The 18,667-nt window shown below is 56.0% G+C and overlaps 1 protein-coding gene across 1 annotated transcript in view; it reads left to right on the top strand.

The window, feature by feature from the left end:
- The window catches only part of LOC140399421 (actin nucleation-promoting factor WAS-like), a 107,376-nt gene extending 105,190 nt beyond the window's left edge, over positions 1-2,186 (top strand). The window contains 1 exon segment of the mRNA XM_072488998.1: positions 1,701-2,186. Within this exon segment, the coding sequence (XP_072345099.1) occupies positions 1,701-1,756 (56 nt within the window). The 3' untranslated portion in view covers positions 1,757-2,186.
- The last annotated feature ends 16,481 nt before the right edge of the window (positions 2,187-18,667 follow it).

The following is an 18,667-nucleotide window of genomic DNA, read 5'->3' as shown; positions in this document are numbered from 1 at the left end:
TACTGAGGGAGTGCCGCACTGTCAGAGGGTCAGTACTGAGGGAGTGTCGCACTGTCAGAGGGTCAGTACTGAGGGAGTGCTGCACTGTCAGAGGGTCAGGACTGAGGGACTGCCGCACTGTCAGAGGGTCAGTACTGAGGGAGTGCCGCACTGTCAGAGGGTCAGTACTGAGGGAGTGCCGCACTGTCAGAGGGTCAGTACTGAGGGAGTGCTGCACTGTCAGAGGGTCAGTACTGAGGGAGTGCCGCACTGTCAGAGGGTCAGTACTGAGGGAGTGCCGCACTGTCAGAGAGTCAGTACTGAGGGAGTGCCGCACTGTCAGAGGGTCAGGACTGAGGGACTGCCGCACTGTCAGAGGGTCAGTACTGAGGGAGTGCCGCACTGTCAGAGGGTCAGTACTGAGGGAGCGCCGCACGGTCAGAGGGTCAGTACTGAGGGAGTGCCGCACTGTCAGAGGGTCAGTACTGAGGGAGTGCCGCATTGTCAGAGGGTCAGTACTGAGGGAGTGCCGCACTGTCAGAGGGTCAGTACTGAGGGAGTGCCGCACTGTCAGAGGGTCAGGACTGAGGGACTGCCGCACTGTCAGAGGGTCAGTACTGAGGGAGTGCCGCACTGTCAGAGGGTCAGTACTGAGGGAGTGCTGCACTGTCAGAGGGTCAGTACTGAGGGAGTGCTGCACTGTCAGAGGGTCAGTGCTGAGGGAGCACCGCACTGTCAGAGGGTCAGTACTGAGGGAGTGCCGCACTGTCAGAGGGTCAGTACTGAGGGAGTGCTGCACTATCAGAGGGTCAGTACTGAGGGAGTGCTGCACTGTCAGAGGGTCAGTACTGAGGGAGCGCTGCACTGTCAGAGGGTCAGTACTGAGGGAGTGCCGCACTGTCAGAGAGTCAGTACTGAGGGAGTGCCGCACTGTCAGAGGGTCAGTACTGAGGGAGTGCCGCACTGTCAGAGGGTCAGTACTGAGGGAGTGCCGCACTGTCAGAGGGTCAGTACTGAGGGAGTGCCGCACTGTCAGAGGGTCAGTACTGAGGGAGCGCTGCACTGTCAGAGGGTCAGTACTGAGGGAGTGCCGCACTGTCAGAGGGTCAGTACTGAGGGAGCGCTGCACTGTCAGAGGGTCAGTACTGAGGGAGTGCTGCACTGTCAGAGGGTCAGTACTGAGGGAGTGCCGCACTGTCAGAGGGTCAGTACTGAGGGAGCGCTGCACTGTCAGAGGGTCAGTACTGAGGGAGTGCCGCGCTGTCAGAGGGTCAGTACTGAGGGAGTGCTGCACTGTCAGAGGGTCAGTACTGAGGGAGTGCTGTACTGTCAGAGGGTCAGTGCTGAGGGAGTGCCGCACTGTCAGAGGGTCAGTACTGAGGGAGTGCTGCACTGTCAGAGGGTCAGTACTGAGGGAGTGCCGCACTGTCAGAGGGTCAGTACTGAGGGAGTGCCGCACTGTCAGAGGGTCAGTACTGAGGGAGCGCCGCACTGTCAGAGGGTCAGTACTGAGGGAGCGCCGCACTGTCAGAGGGTCAGTACTGAGGGAGCGCCGCACTGTCAGAGGGTCAGTACTGAGGGAGTGCTGCACTGTCAGAGGGTCAGTACTGAGGGAGTGCCGCACTGTCAGAGGGTCAGTGCCGGCCCTTCACCTTGATTCCTTTGAGATGGTTAAGGGGGGACAGAAATGGAAGTTCTTGAAATGTGAATCTCTTTTGCAGATGAGGATGATGACGTGGGAGGTGATGAAGAATTTGATGATGAATGGGATGACTGAAACACCCGTCGACATTCCACGCCGAGCTTCTGGCTTCATGCACCGAACCTCGGATCGCATTTTTAAAAAAACTGTTTGTTGCTATTTGTTTGTTTTCACAAATCAGACTGATCAGGATCGGTGCACCCGGCACACACCAAACATCCCGGGACAGGGACAGCACGGGGTTAGATACAGAGTAAAGCTCCCTCTACACTGTCCCCATCAAACACTCCCAGGACAGGTACAGCACGGGGTTAGATACAGAGTAAAGCTCCCTCTACACTGTCTCCATCATACACTCCCAGGACAGGTACAGCACGGGGTTAGATACAGAGTAAAGCTCCCTCTACACTGTCCCCATCATACGCTCCCAGGACAGGTACAGCTCGGGGTTAGATACAGAGTAAAGCTCCCTCTACACTGTCCCCATCAAACACTCCCAGGACAGGTACAGCACGGGGTTAGATACAGAGTAAAGCTCCCTCTACACTGTCCACATCAAACACTCCCAGGACAGGTACAGCACGGGGTTAGATACAGAGTAAAGCTCCCTCTACACTGTCCACATCAAACACTCCCAGGACAGGTACAGCACGGGGTTAGATACAGAGTAAAGCTCCCTCTACACTGTCCCCATCAAACACTCCCAGGACAGGTACAGCACGGGGTTAGATACAGAGTAAAGCTCCCTCTACACTGTCCACATCAAACACTCCCAGGACAGGTACAGCACGGGGTTAGATACAGAGTAAAGCTCCCTCTACACTGTCCCCATCAAACACTCCCAGGACAGGTACAGCACGGGGTTAGATACAGAGTAAAGCTCCCTCTACACTGTCCACATCAAACACTCCCAGGACAGGTACAGCACGGGGTTAGATACAGAGTAAAGCTCCCTCTACACTGTCCCCATCAAACACTCCCAGGACAGGTACAGCACGGGGTTAGATACAGAGTAAAGCTCCCTCTACACAGTCCCCATCAAACACTCCCAGGACAGGTACAGCACGGGGTTAGATACAGAGTAAAGCTCCCTCTACACTGTCCCCATCAAACACTCCCAGGACAGGTACAGCACGGGGTTAGATACAGAGTAAAGCTCCCTCTACACAGTCCCCATCAAACACTCCCAGGACAGGTACAGCACGGGGTTAGGTACAGAGTAAAGCTCCCTCTACACTGTCCCCATCAAACACTCCCAGGACAAGTACAGCACGGGGTTAGATACAGAGTAAAGCTCCCTCTACACTGTCCCCATCAAACTCTCCCAGGACAGGTACAGCACGGGGTTTGATACAGAGTGAAGCTCCCTCTACACTGTCCCCATCAAACACTCCCAGGACAGGTACAGCATGGGGTTAGATACAGAGTAAAGCTCCCTCGACACTGCCCCCATCAAACACTCCCAGGACAGGTACAGCACGGGGTTAGGTACAGAGTAAAGCTCCCTCTACACTGCCCCATCAAACACTCCCAGGACAGATACAGCACGGGGTTAGATACAGAGTAAAGCTCCCTCTACACTGTCCCCATCAAACACTCCCAGGACAGGTACAGCACGGGGTTAGATACAGAGTAAAGCTCCCTCTACACTGTCCCCATCAAACACTCCCAGGACAGATACAGCACGGGGTTAGATAGAGTAAAGCTCCCTCTACACTGTCCCCATCAAACACTCCCAGGACAGGTACAGCATGGGGTTAGATACAGAGTAAAGCTCCCTCTACACTGTCCCCATCAAACACTCCCAGCACAGGTACAGCATGGGGTTAGATACAGAGTAAAGCTCCCGCTACACTGACTCCATGCCATTTCCTCATTACCAGGTCCATCCTCTGATGCTCGGTCCAGATGAGTATTGAATCTCAGGTACCCTGTGCCCTCAGTACATTGACAAGGAACACCTTGATCTTGGGCTGTCTGGGTTCAAACTCAAGGACATGGCCTGTAACCCATTGCTGCCGACCCTGAAGAGATTCTGCACCTTTAACAAAAACCTTTCTTTGAATTATGCTTCGCCTGTACAGGGGCCACATCACGGATCTCCCAGTCTGAAATGGTGGAACACTGCCTCATCAATAAATGGGATTGATATTTTCCAAACTGCTGTCTCTGCTTCCTGAATTTGTATTAAATTTGTTCACAGGATATGAGGGTCACTAATTATCCCTAATTGCCCCTTGAGAAGGTGGTGGGTGAGCTGCCTTCTGGAACCCGCTGCAATTCCCGTGTGATGTAGGTACACCCACTGTGCTTTTAGGGAGGGAGTTCTGGGATTTTGCGACAGTGAAGGAATGGACGATATATTCCCGAGTGGGGATGGTGAGGGGCTCGGAGGGGAGCCTCCAGGTGGTGGGGGTCCCAGGTATCTGCTGCTCTTGTCCTTCTAGATGGTAGAGGGCGTGGGTTTGGGAGGTGCTGCCTAAGGGGCCTTGGTGAGTTGCTGCAGTGCATCTTGTAGCTGGTACACACGGCTGCCACTGTGTGTCGGTGATGGAGGCCATATGATTTTCAAATCTTTCGGGCATACACCTCACCGATAGACTCTTTATAATGCAGGAGGCAAGTCGGCTCATCATGTCTGCACGGACCCTTGGAAAGAGTCCCTGACCTAGGCGCACGCCCCGATCCTATTCCCGAAGCCCACCTAACCTTTTGGACACTGTTATTACAGTAAGAAGTCTTACAACACCAGGTTAAAGTCCAACAGGTTTATTTCGAATCACTAGCTTTCGGAGCGCAGCTCCTTCCTCAGGTGAATGAAGAGGTGGGTTCCACAAACACATAGACAATGATGCGAGATGATACTTTGAATGAGAGTCTTTGCAGGTAATTCTTTACAGGTCCAGACTGTGCAACTTGGAGGGATAATCACAGGTTAAAGAGGTGTGAATTGTCTCAAGCCAGAACAGTTGGCAGGATTTCGCAGGCCAGATGGTGGGGGGGGTGAATGTAATGAAACATGAATCCAAGGTCCCGGTTGAGGCCGTACTCATGTGTGCGGAACCTGGCTATCAAGTTTCTGCTCAACGATTCTGCGTTGTCGCGCGTCCTGAAGGCTGCCTTGGAGAACGCTTACCCGGAGATCAGAGGCTGAATGCCCTTGACTGCTGAAGTGTTCCCCGACTGGAAGGGAACATTCGGCCTGGCGATTGTCGGGCAATATCCGTTCATCCGTTGTCGCAGCGTCTGCATGGTCTCGCCAATGTACCATGCTTTGGGACATCCTTTCCTGCAGCATAGACAATGCTGGCCGAATCGCACCCTGGTGGGTGGTGTTCTCACGTGTAATGGTGGTATTCTCACGTGTAATGGTGGTATCCATGTCGATGATCTGGCACGTCATACAGAGGTTGCAATGGCTGGGTTGTGTGGTGTCATGGTCGCTGTTCTCCTGAAAGCTGGGTAGTTTTACTGCAAACAATGTCTGTTTGAGGTTACGCGGTTGTTTGAAGGCAAGTAGTGGGGGTGTGGGGATGGCCCTGGTAAAATGTTCGTCTTCATCGATGACGTGTTGAAGGCTGCGAAGATGTCATAGTCTCCCTGATCCGGGGAAGTACTGGATGACGAAGGGTACTCTGTCGTTTATGTCCTGTGTTTGTCTTCTGAGGAGGATGGTGCGTTTTTTTTGCTGTGGCGCGTTGGAACGGTCGGATCGATGAGTCGAGCGCCATATCCCATTCTTACATCGGCATCTGTAGATGTCTGTTACGCTCCTCCTTGTCTGAGCAGATCCTGTGTATACGGAGCGCTTGTCCATAGGGGATGGCTTCTTTAATGTGTTTAGGGTGGAAGCTGGAGAAGTGGAGCATCGTGAGGTTATCCGTGGGCTTGCAGTAAAGCGAAGTGCTGAGGTGACCGTCCTTGATGGAGATGATTGTGTCCAAGAATGCAACCGATTCTGGAGCGTAGTCCTTGGCGAGTCTGATGGTGGGATGGAACTTACTGATGCCAACGTGCAGTCGTTTCAGTGATTCTTCGTATTTGGTCCAAAGGAAATAAATGGCATCGATGTATCTGCTGTATAACGTTCGGTTGAAGGTCCTGTGTGGTGTGGAGGTCTTGTTTGAACTGGTGCATGAAGATGTTGGTGTATTGGGGTGCGAATTTGGTCCCCATGGCTGTTTGTGTGTCTGGATGACGAACTTGTTGTCGAAGGTGAAGAGGTTGTGATCCAGAATGAAGCAAACGAGTCAAAAGTGTCATGTGATTCCATGATACATTTTGGGGTTCTGAAAACGCCTCGCCCATAACAACTGGGGGCTCGTCCGGGATAAAAGTCTAACGCTTGGATTAGCTTTTGTGAACTTAAAGACAGTGAAGGATTGTGGCTTTTCCGGTGTGGTATTTTAGTTTAAGTGGGGAGAGTGTTGTGAACAATGGCTCTTTCAGAGGCTCAGAAGTTTTTGGGGGTGGACACGTTAACACGTGATACCTTACTGACAGAGGCTAAAAACAGACCGTTAGGTCTGGCAAAAGCATTGCAGTTAACACTGCCTAGCAAAATACAAAAAGATGAGGTACTTAACGCGGTATCTGCACATTTACGTTTGCCTGTGATACATTCTGACTCATTAGATAAGGCAAAGCTCCAGTTCCAGATTCAGCAATTTGAACATGAAAAAGAATTAAAGCAACTTGAACATGAAAAAGAATTAAAGCGGCTTGAATATGCAATGATAGAAAAAGAAAGAGATAGAGAGGAAAAAGAAAAGGAGAGAGAAGAAACAAACAAAGAGATAAGAGAGGAAAGGGAAAAAGAGAGTTTGAACTTCGGAAAATGGCTCTGAAACATGAAAATCAGTTAAAATTGGCAGACGCAAGGGATGCACCCAATGAGTCCACCAAATTCAGTCCTTTTGAACTAATTTTTGGTCATGAGGTAAGAGGACCACTTAAATTGATTAAAGAAAAATGGGTGGGTGAGAAATCGGAAATTACACTATTGGATTACGTGTCAAATTTTAGGCAACGATTAAATAGAGCAGGTGAATTGGCGAGACAACATTTGAAAGTTGCACAAAATGTGATGAAACGGGTAGCGGACAAGAAATCCAACATTCGTAGTTTTGCCAGTGGGGATAAAGTTTTAGTGTTGTTACCAGTGGTAGGTGAACCTTTAAAAGCTAGGTTTTGTGGACCGTATCAGATTGAAAGGAAATTAAGTGAGGTGAATTATGTGGTAAAAACACCAGATAGAAGACTCACCGAGTGTGTCATGTGAATATGCTTAAAAGGTACTTTGAAAGGAAAGGAGAGAAAAAGGTTTTAATGATTCTAACGCAAAGTGACAAACCAAATCCAGATGACTGTGAATTTGACATACCTCAAATTAAATTGGAAAATGAGGATGTTCTTAAAAATTGGGATGAATTGTTAAGTTACCTTCCAGATTAAAAATGAACTGACCTGAAAGTTATTGATATCACATGGGCAAGTTTGTAGCGATAAATTGGGAAGTACTAAAATGGCTATACATGATGTAGATGTGGGAAATGCTGTTCCTATCAAACAACATCCATACAGACTTAATCCTTTAAAATTGGCACAGGTTAACAGAGAGATTGAGAGTATGCTGAAGAATGGCATAATTGAAGTGGGTTGCAGCCAATGGTGCTCACCCATAGTGATGGTACCTAAACCAGACGGTACCCAACGGTTGTGTGTGGACTATCGAAAGGTGAATGCAGTTACAAGAATGGACTTTTACCCTATCCCACGTTTGAGAAAGTGGGGCAAACTGCTTTTATTTCCAACTTCCAGTCATGGAAAGAACATTTAAAACATCGTGTGGAGTTCTTCGATCGACTTCAGGTGGCGGGCTTGGTGATGGCCGCAAGTGAATTTGGAGAAGCCCGAATCACTTTCCTTGCGGAGATTCCGATACCCTCAAGACGAAGGGAAATAATGCGATTTCTTAGCATGAGTGGATTTGATCGAACATTTGTGCAAAAGTTTTGTGGCGTGATTACTTCACTGATGGACTTGTTAAAGAAACGGCAAAAATTTCAATGGACAGCGGACTTTAAACAGGCATTTGACTGCCTGAAAGCTGTGATCACCAATGTTCCTGTATTGGAGAATTGCAAGGGACCCTGTGGTCAGATTGAATTAAAGTATCTGGGGCGAAATTCTCTCCCAACGGCGCGATGTCCGCCGACTGGCGCCCAAAACGGCGCCAATCAGACGGGCATCGCGCCGCCCCAAAGGTGCGGAATGCTCCGCATCTTTGGGGGCCGAGCCCCAACATTGAGGGGCTAGGCCGACGCCGGAGGGATTTCCGCCCCGCCAGCTGGCGGAAATGGCGTTTGTTGCCCCACCAGCTGGCGTGGAAATGACATTCGGGGCGGTGCATGCGCGGGAGCGTCAGCGGCCACTGACAGTTTCCCACGCATGCACAGTGGGGAAAGTCACTTCCGCCTCGGTGGAGGCCGTGGCGGAGGCGGAAGGGAAAGAGTGCCCCCACGGCACAGGCCCGCCCGCGGATCGGTGGGCCCCGATCGCGGGCCTTGTCCCGCCGGTAAATACCTACTTTAATTTACGCCGGCGGGACAGGCAATTTCTTGGCGGGACTTCGGCCCATCCGGGCTGGAGAATTGAGCGGGGGGGCCCGCCAACCGGCGCGGCCCGATTCCCGCCCAATCTCCGGTACCGGAGACTTCGGCGGGGGCGAGATTCACGGCGGCCAACGGCCATTCTCCGACCCGGCACTCCCTCAGTACTGACCCTCTGACAGTGCAGCACTCCCTCAGTACTGACCCTCTGACAGTGCGACACTCCCTCAATACTGACCCTCTTGACAGTGCGGCACTCCCTCAGTACTGACCCTCCGACAGTGCGGCACTCCCTCAGTACTGACCCTCTGACAGTGCGGCACTCCCTCAGTACTGACCCTCTGACAGTGCAGCACTCCCTCAGTACTGACCCTCTGACAGTGCGGCACTCCCTCAGTACTGACCCTCTGACAGTGCAGCACTCCCTCAGCACTGACCCGCTGACAGTGCGGCACTCCCTCAGTACTGACCCTCTGACAGTCCAGCACTCCCTCAGTACTGACCTTCTGACAGTGCGGCACTCCCTCAGCACTGACCCTCTGACAGTGCAGCACTCCCTCAGTACTGACCCTCTGACAGTGCGGCACTCCCTCAGTACTGACCCTCCGACAGTGCGGCATTCCCTCAGTACTGACCCTCTGACAGTGCGGCACTCCCTCAGTACTGACCCTCTGACAGTGCGGCACTCCCTCAGTACTGACCCTCTGACAGTGCAGCACTCCCTCAGTACTGACCCACTGACAGTGCGGCACTCCCTCAGTACTGACCCTCTGACAGTGCAGCACTCCCTCAGTACTGATCCTCTGACAGTGCGGCACTCCCTCAGTACTGACCCTCTGACAGTGCGGCACTCCCTCAGTACTGACCCTCTGACAGTGCGGCACTCCCTCAGTACTGACCCTCTGACAGTGCAGCACTCCCTCAGTACTGACCCACTGACAGTGCGGCACTCCCTCAGTACTGACCCTCTGACAGTGCAGCACTCCCTCAGTACTGACCCTCTGACAGTGCGGCACTCCCTCAGTACTGACCCTCTGACAGTGCAGCACTCCCTCAGCACTGACCCGCTGACAGTGCGGCACTCCCTCAGTACTGACCCTCTGACAGTGCAGCACTCCCTCAGTACTGACCTTCTGACAGTGCGGCACTCCCTCAGCACTGACCCTCTGACAGTGCAGCACTCCCTCAGTACTGACCCTCTGACAGTGCGGCACTCCCTCAGCACTGACCCTCTGACAGTGCAGCACTCCCTCAGTACTGACCCTCTGACAGTGCGGCACTCCCTCAGTACTGACCCTCCGACAGTGCGGCATTCCCTCAGTACTGACCCTCTGACAGTGCGGCACTCCCTCAGTACTGACCCTCCGACAGTGCGGCACTCCCTCAGCACTGACCCTCTGACAGTGCGGCACTCCCTCAGTACTGACCGTCTAACAGTGCGGCACTCCCTCAGTACTGACCCTCTGACAGTGCGGCACTCCCTCAGTACTGACCCTCTGACATTGCAGCACTCCCTCAGTACTGACCCTCTGACAGTGCGGCACTCCCTCAGTACTGACCCTCTGACAGTGCGGCACTCCCTCAGTACTGACCCTCTGACAGTGCGGCATTCCCTCAGTACTTTTTTTTTTTTAAATTGTCTATTCAAAAATTTTCAACCATTTAAACCCCCCCCCCCCCGGTAACAAAAAAGAAAAGAGAAGGAACCAAACAAGACATAAACATATCAATCCCACATAATACAGAACTTGTGCAACGGGTTCCTCCCGCACATATTGACTTTCCCATGTTTATGTTTTTCCTTTTTCAAGTGCCCCTAGGAAAAAACCCTTTCCCTGCCCACCCATATACCCCCCTCCCCCCGAAAGAGACACCCCCCGCTCCCTGGGTTGCTGCTGACCAACCTCCATCTAACGCTCCGCGAGATAGTCCAGGAACGGTTGCCACTTCCTAAAGAACCCCAGCACAGACCCTCTCAGGGCAAACTTTATCCTCTCCAGCGTGATGAACCCTGCCATCTCATTTATCCAGGCTTCCACACTGGGGGGCTTCACGTCCTTCCATAATAGCAAGATCCTCCGCCGGGCTACCAGGGACGCAAAGGCCAGGATACCGGCCTCCTGCACTCCCGGCTCGTCCGCCACCCCAAATAGTGCCAGCCCCCAACTTGGCTTGACCCGGACTTTCACCACCTTAGACATAGTCCTCGCGAAACCCCTCCAAAACCCTTCCAGTGCCGGGCACGACCAGAACATGTGGACGTGATTCGCCGGGCTTCCCGAGCACCTCCCACATCTGTCCTCCACCCCAAAGAACCTACTCAATCTCACCCCTGTCATATGCGCTCTGTGAATTACCTGAAACTGTATCAGGCTAAGCCTGGCACATGAGGAGGAGGAATTAACCCTACTCAGGGCATCAGCCCACAGACCCTCTTCAATCTCCTCCCCCAACTCCTCCTCCCATTTGCCCTTCAGCTCCTCTACCAAAGCCTCCTCCTCTTCTTTCATCTCCTGATATATCGCCGACACCTTGCCCTCTCCGACCCATACACCCGAAATCACCCTGTCCTGAATCCCATGTGCCGGGAGCAACGGGAATTCCCTCACCTGCCGCCTCACAAACGCCCTCACCTGCATGTACCTGAAAGCATTTCCCGGGGGTATCTCAAACTTCTCTTCCATGCCGCCCCCTCCAGCGCCCCTAGGCTCGCAAACGTCCCATCTATAAACAGGTCCCCCATCCTCCTGATCCCTGCCCGATGCCAGCTCTGAAACCCCACCTCCATCCTTCCCGGGACAAACCGATGGTTGTCTCCGATCGGGGACCACACCGAGGCTCCCATCGCACCCCTGTGCCGTCTCCACTGCCCCCAGATCTTTAGCGTTGCCGCCACCACCGGGCCCGTGGTGTACCTAGTCAGTGAGAGCGGCAGCGGTGCCATCACCAGCGCCGTCAGGCTTGTTCCTTTGCAGGACACCATCTCCAACCTCTTCCATGCCGCCCCCTCTCCCTCTATTACCCACTTACGGATCATCGCCACGTTGGCTGCCCAATAGTAGCCACCCAGATTCGGCAACGCCAGCCCTCCTCTGTCCCTACTACGCTCCAGAAACCCCCTCCTTACCCTCGGGGTCCTGTTTGCCCACAGAAAACCCATGATGCTCCTGCCTACCCTCTTAAAAAAGGCCTCGGTAATCATAATAGGAAGGCACTGGAACACAAAAAGAAACCTCGGGAGGACCATCATTTTAATCAACTGTACTCTGCCCGCTAGCGAGAGTGGCAACATATCCCATCGTTTGAAGTCCTCCTCCATCTGCTCCACCAGCCACGTCAAATTAAGTTTGTGCAGGGCCCCCCAACTCCTAGCTACCTGGATCCCCAAGTACCGAAAGCTCCTTTCCGCCCTCAACGGTAGGTCGTCTATCACTCTTCCCTGGTCCCCTGGATGCACCACGAAGAGCTCACTTTTCCCTACATTGAGCTTATAGCCCCAGAAGTCCCCAAACTCCCTTAGGATCCGCTTGACATCCACCATCCCCTCCACTGGATCTGCCACACACAGCAACAGGTCGTCCGCAACCACGACACCCGATGCTCCTCTCCCCCTCGGACGACCCCCCTCCATTTCCTGGACTCCCTTAATGCCATGGCCAAAGGCTCAACTGCTAATGCAAACAAACAACCTGCCTCGTCCCTCAATACAGCCAAAAATACTCCGACCTCCACCGATTTGTAACCACACTCGCCACCGGGGCTCTATATAGGAGCCAACTGATAAACCCCTCCCCAAACCCAAACCTCCGCAACTTACCAGAGATACTCCCACTCCACTCGGTCAAAGGCCTTCTCCGCGTCCATAGCTGCCACTATCTCCACCTCTCCCTCCACCGATGTCATCATTATCACGTTTAGGAGCCGCCGCACATTGGTGTTTATCTGCCTGCCCTTTACAAATCCCGTCTGGTCCTCGTGAATCACCCCCGGGACACAGTCCTCAATTCTTGTAGCCAGCACTTTTACCAGCAACTTAGCGTCCACATTAAGGAGTGAAATCGGCCTATACGACCCACATTGCAGTGGGTCCTTGTCTTGCTTCAGGATCAAAGAAATCCTCGCCCCGGACATTGTCGGGGGCAGGGTCCCCCCCTCCCTTGCCTCATTGAAAGTCCTCACCAGCAACGGGACTAACAGGTCCACATACTTCCTGTAAAACCCAACCGGGAACCCATCTGGTCCCGGGGCCTTCCCCGCCTGCATGCTCCCCAGTCCTTTAATCAGCTCGTCCAACCCAATTGGCGCCCCCATACCAGCCACCTCCTGCTCCTCCACCCTTGGGAACCTCAATTGGTCCAAGAATCGTCACATCCCCTCTTCCCCCGCTAGGGGCTGAGATCTGTACAGCTCCTCATAAAAGGCCTTAAATGCCTCATTTACTTTCACCGCACTCCGCACCGTAGTTCCCCTGCCATCCTTGACTCCACCTATCTCCCTCGCTGCCATCCTCTCACGGAGCTGATGTGCCAGCATCCGGCTCGCCTTCTCCCATACTCGTACGTCGCCCCCTGTGCTTTCCTCCACTGTGCCTCTGCCTTCCTGGTGGTCAACAGGTCGAATTCCGTCTGGAGACTTTGCCTCTCCCTAAGTAGTCCCTCTTCAGGGGCCTCTGCATATTTCCTGTCCACCCTTAAGATCTCCCCCACCAACCTCTCCCTCCCCTCTCTCTTCTCCCTGTGAGCCCTGATGGAGATTAACTCTCCCCTGACCACCGCCTTCAACGCCTCCTTTACTACCCCCACCTGCACCTCCCCGTTGTCGTTGGCCTCCAAATACCTTTCAATGCACCCCCGTACCCTCCCGCACACCTCCTCATCTGCCAGTAATCCCACATCCAACCTCCACAGCGGGCGTTGGTCCCTCTCCTCTCCCAACTCCAGTTCCACCCAATGCGGGGCGTGGTCCGAGATGGTTATGGCCGGATACTTCGTTCCCTCCACTTTTCGGGATCAGCGCCCTGCTCAGAACAAAAAAATCTATCCGTGACTAGGCTTTGTGTACGTGGGAGAAAAAAGAAAATTCCCTGGCATGGGGCCTAGCAAATCTCCACGGATCCACTCCCCCCATCTGGTCCATAAACCCCCTAAGCCCTTGGCCGCAGCCGGCCTCTTCCCCGTCTTAGATCTGGAGCGGTCCAGTGCTGGGTCCAACACCGTGTTAAAATCCCCCCCCTCCATTATCAAGCTTCCTACCTCCAGGTCCGGAATGCGCCCCAACATACGCTTCATAAATCCAGCATCGTCCCAGTTCGGGGCGTATACGTTTACCAATACCACCCATGTCCCCTGCAACTTACCGCTCACCATCACGTATCGACCTCCATTGTCCGCTACTATGTTCTTGGCCTCAAACGACATCCGCCTCCCCACCAGTATTGCAACCCCTCTATTCTTCGCATCCAGCCACAAATGGAACACCTGTCCTACCCATCCCTTTCTTAACCTGACCTGGTCTGCCACCTTCAAATGTGTCTCCTGAAGCATGACCATGTCTGCCTTCAGTCCCTTTAAGTGCGCAAACACTCGGGCCCTCTTAACCGGCCCATTCAGGCCCCTCACATTACAGGTTATCAGCCGGATTGGGGGCCTTCTCACCCCGCCCGCCCCCGCCCCCCTGCCAACTAGCCATCTCCTTTTCTAGGCCAGTCCCGTGCCCGCGCCTCCCGTACCTTCCAGTCCCCCAGACGGGGGCCCCCCGCCCCGACCACCTCCTCTGTTTTCAGTTCCCCCTCGGCCAATGCAGCAGCAACCCTATTCTGCCCCCCTCCCCCCCGTTAGATCCGTATGTAGCTCTTTTGCTCCCCCCATAACACTCCCGTAAGTCAGCTGACTCTTGCTGACCCCGGCCTCCCCCGCCGTCCCATTGACCCCCCCCCCACCCCCCGTGTGGAAATCCCTCCTCCTCCTTGCGCTCCTCCATCCCCCCCTCCATCCTTCCCTAACGCGGGAAAAAGCCCGCGCTTTCCTGAGCCAGCCCCACCCCCTCTGGCGCAGCTCCTGTGCGCCCTTATCCCAATTCCCCCATCCCCGGGCCTCCCCTCCCTCCAGCACCGGCGCCCACATTCCCCACAGTCTCCCCATCAGATCTCTTCCCCCATCCCCATCCATCGCCCAACCCGTGGAACATTCCCTACGCATAGTTAAAACCCTGTATACATCCGCCATCCCCCCCACAACCACAGACCCTCAGTTTGAGTCCAACTTTTCAGTTTGTATAAAGGTCCAAGCCTCTTCAGGCGTTTCAAAGTAGTGGTGTCGATCCTGAAATGTGACCCACAATCGCGCTGGCTGCAGCATTCCGAACCTCACCCCTTCCGATGGAGCACCGCCTTGGCCCGATTAAAACCAGCTCTCTTCTTTGCCATCTCCGCGCGCCAGTCCTGATAGATTTGGATCACCGTATTCTCCCACCTGCTGCTCCGCTCTTTCTTGGCCCATCTCAGGACACACTCTCTGTCCACGAATCGATGGAACCTCACCACTACCGCCCTTGGCGACTTGTTGGCCTTGGGTCTCCTCGCCAGGACCCGATGAGCCCCATCTAGCTCCAGGGGCCTCGGGAAGGCTCCCGCGCCCATCAGCGAATGGAGCATCGTGCTCACATATGCCCCGGCATCGGGCCCCTCCACCCCTTCAGGGAGACCCAGAATCCAAACATTCTTCCTTCTCGACTGGTTCTCCAGGTCCTCGAATCTTTCCGCCCACCTCTTGTGCAGCGCCTCGTGCGCCTCCACCCTCACCGCCAGGCCCAAGATCTCGTCCTCGTTCTCGGCGGCTTTTTCCCGCACCTCTCGGATCGCTGCCCCTTGGGCCTTCTGGGTCTCCTTCAGCCCCTCGATCGCCGTCAGCAGTGGCGCCAGCACCTCTTTCTTAATCTCCTCCACGCAGCGCCTGAGAAACTCCTGCTGCTCCGGCCCCCATGCTGCTCGATCTCCGCCCTCCGCCATCTTGCTTTTTTCTCTCTCGCTTCTTTCGCTGCTGCAAAACCGCTTTTTTGACCGCTCCACTTCTGGTCCACTCCATATGCGATGGAAGGGGGACCTTGCTCTCACGTTCCACACGGGAAGTCATCGAAAAATTTCCGTTGGGGCTCCTCTGGAGAGCCCAAACGTCCATTCTAGCGGGAGCCGCCGAAATGTGCGGCTTAGCTCCGCATCGCCGCAACTGGAAGTCCCCGCACTCCCTCGGTACTGACCCTCTGACAGTGCAGCACTCCCTCGGTACTGACCCTCTGACAGTGCGGCACTCCCTCAGTACTGACCCTCTGACAGTGCGGCACTCCCTCAGTACTGACCCTCTGACAGTGCGGCACTCCCTCAGTACTGACCCTCTGACAGTGCGGCACTCCCTCAGTACTGACCCTCTGACAGTGCGGCACTCCCTCGGCGCTGCTCCTCTGACAGTGCGGCACTCCCTCAGTACTGACCCTCTGACAGTGCAGCACTGCCTCTGTACTGCCCCTCTGACAGTGCGGCACTCCCTCGGCGCTGCTCCTCTGACAGTGCGGCGCTCCCTCAGTACTGCTCCTCTGACAGTGCGGCACTCCCTCAGTATTGACCCCCTGACAGTGCGGCACTCCCTCAGTACTGACCCTCTGACAGTGCGGCGCTCCCTCAGTACTGACCCTCTGACAGTGCGGCACTCCCTCGGCGCTGCTCCTCTGACAGTGCGGCACTCCCTCAGTACTGACCCTCTGACAGTGCAGCACTGCCTCTGTACTGCCCCTCTGACAGTGCGGCACTCCCTCGGCGCTGCTCCTCTGACAGTGCGGCGCTCCCTCAGTACTGCTCCTCTGACAGTGCGGCACTCCCTCAGTATTGACCCCCTGACAGTGCGGCACTCCCTCAGTACTGACCCTCTGACAGTGCGGCGCTCCCTCAGTACTGACCCTCTGACAGTGCGGCACTCCCTCAGTACTGACCCTCTGACAGTGCGGCACTCCCTCAGTACTGACCCTCTGACAGTGCGGCACTCCCTCAGTACTGACCCTCTGACAGTGCGGCACTCCATCAGTACTGACCCTCTGACAGTGCGGCGCTCCCTCAGCACTGACCCTCTGACACTGCGGCGCTCCCTAGTACTGACCCTCTGACAGTGCAGTATTGACCCTCTGACAGTGCAGCACTCCCTCAGTACTGACCCTCTGACAGTGCAGCACTCCCTCAGTACTGATCCTCTGACAGTGCAGCGCTCCCTCAGCACTGACCCTCTGACAGTGCGGCACTCCCTCAGTACTGACCCACTGACAGTGCGGCACACCCTCAGTACTGACCCTCTCACAGTGGGGCACTCCCTCAGCACTGACCCTCCCCTCTGACAGTGCGGCACTCCCTCAATACTGACTCTCTGACAGTGCGGCACTCCCTCAGTACTGACCCTCTGACAGTGCGGCACTCCCTCAGCACTGACCCTCTGACAGTGCGGCACTCCCTCAATACTGACTCTCTGACAGTGCGGCACTCCCTCAGTGCTGACAGTCTGGTTAGGGTAGTAATGTGTCTGTTTGGGAGTTTTGCCCCAGGAAATTAGAAACACTTTTTAACAACAGAAGCAAGACACAGACACAGAGACAGGTAAAAATGCAACTGGCTTGTTTTAATCAACACAGGTTGGCCACCCTTACTTACAGGTCCCTCAGAACGCCTCAACCTGGTGGAGAATCAAGCAGGGGGCGAGGGGACGGCAAGCGGGGGGACACACGAGCGGGGGGGTGGGGGGGGGGGGGGGTGGGGAGAGAAGTGGGGATGGTGAATGGGGAGGGTAGCAGGTGGATCAGGGGGAGGGGGAGGCGAGGGAGAGATGGGAGCGAGTAGGGAGATGGGAGCGAGTAGGGAGATGGGAGCGAGTAGGGAGATGGGAGCGAGTAGGGAGATGGGAGCGAGTAGGGAGATGGGAGCGAGTAGGGAGATGGGAGCGAGTAGGGAGATGGGAGCGAGTAGGGAGATGGGAGCGAGTAGGGAGATGGGAGCGAGTAGGGAGATGGGAGCGAGTAGGGAGATGGGAGCGAGTAGGGAGATGGGAGCGAGTAGGGAGATGGGAGCGAGTAGGGAGATGGGAGCGAGTAGGGAGATGGGAGCGAGTAGGGAGATGGGAGCGAGTAGGGAGATGGGAGCGAGTAGGGAGATGGGAGCGAGTAGGGAGATGGGAGCGAGTAGGGAGATGGGAGCGAGGGGGCGATGGGAGCGAGGGGGCGATGGGAGCGAGGGGGAGATGGGAGCGAGGGGGAGATGGGAGCGAGGGGGAGATGGGAGCGAGGGGGAGATGGGAGCGAGGGGGAGATGGGAGCGAGGGGGCGATGGGAGCGAGGGGGCGATGGGAGCGAGGGGGGCGATGGGAGCGAGGGGGGCGATGGGAGCGAGGGGGGCGATGGGAGCGAGGGAGCGATGGGAGCGAGGGGGCGATGGGGCGATGGTAGCGAGGGGGCGATGGGAGCGAGGGGGCGATGGGAGCGAGGGGGCGATGGGAGCGAGGGGGAGATGGGAGCGAGGGGGAGATGGGAGCGAGGGGGAGATGGGAGCGAGGGGGAGATGGGAGCGAGGGGGAGATGGGAGCGAGGGGGAGATGGGAGCGAGGGGGAGATGGGAGCGAGGGGGAGATGGGAGCGAGGGGGAGATGGGAGCGAGGGGGAGATGGGAGCGAGGGGGAGATGGGAGCGAGGGGGAGATGGGAGCGAGGGGGAGATGGGAGCGAGGGGGCGATGGGAGCGAGGGGGAGATGGGAGCGAGGGGGAGATGGGAGCGAGGGGGAGATGGGAGCGAGGGGGAGATGGGAGCGAGGGGGAGATGGGAGCGAGGGGGAGATGGGAGCGAGGGGGCGATGGGGCGATGGGAGCGAGGGGGCGATGGGGCGATGGGAGCGAGGGGGCGACGGGAGCGAGGGGGAGACGGGAGCGAGGGGGAGACGGGAGCGAGGGGGAGACGGGAGCGAGGGGGAGACGGGAGCGAGGGGGAGACGGGAGCGAGGGGGAGACGGGAGCGAGGGGGAGACGGGAGCGAGGGGGAGACGGGAGCGAGGGGGAGACGGGAGCGAGGGGGAGACGGGAGCGAGGGGGAGACGGGAGCGAGGGGGAGACGGGAGCGAGGGGGAGACGGGAGCGAGGGGGAGACGGGAGCGAGGGGGAGACGGGAGCGAGGGGGAGACGGGAGCGAGGGGGAGACGGGAGCGAGGGGGAGACGGGAGCGAGGGGGAGACGGGAGCGAGGGGGAGACGGGAGCGAGGGGGAGACGGGAGCGAGGGGGAGACGGGAGCGAGGGGGAGACGGGAGCGAGGGGGAGACGGGAGCGAGGGGGAGACGGGAGCGAGGGGGAGATGGGAGC

The sequence above is a fragment of the Scyliorhinus torazame genome, chromosome 22 (genome assembly GCF_047496885.1).
Source record: "Scyliorhinus torazame isolate Kashiwa2021f chromosome 22, sScyTor2.1, whole genome shotgun sequence".
NCBI classification, from domain to species: domain Eukaryota; kingdom Metazoa; phylum Chordata; class Chondrichthyes; order Carcharhiniformes; family Scyliorhinidae; genus Scyliorhinus; species Scyliorhinus torazame.
The sequence above is the reverse complement of the archived record's forward strand: the minus strand, read 5'-3'. Positions and strand labels throughout refer to the sequence as shown.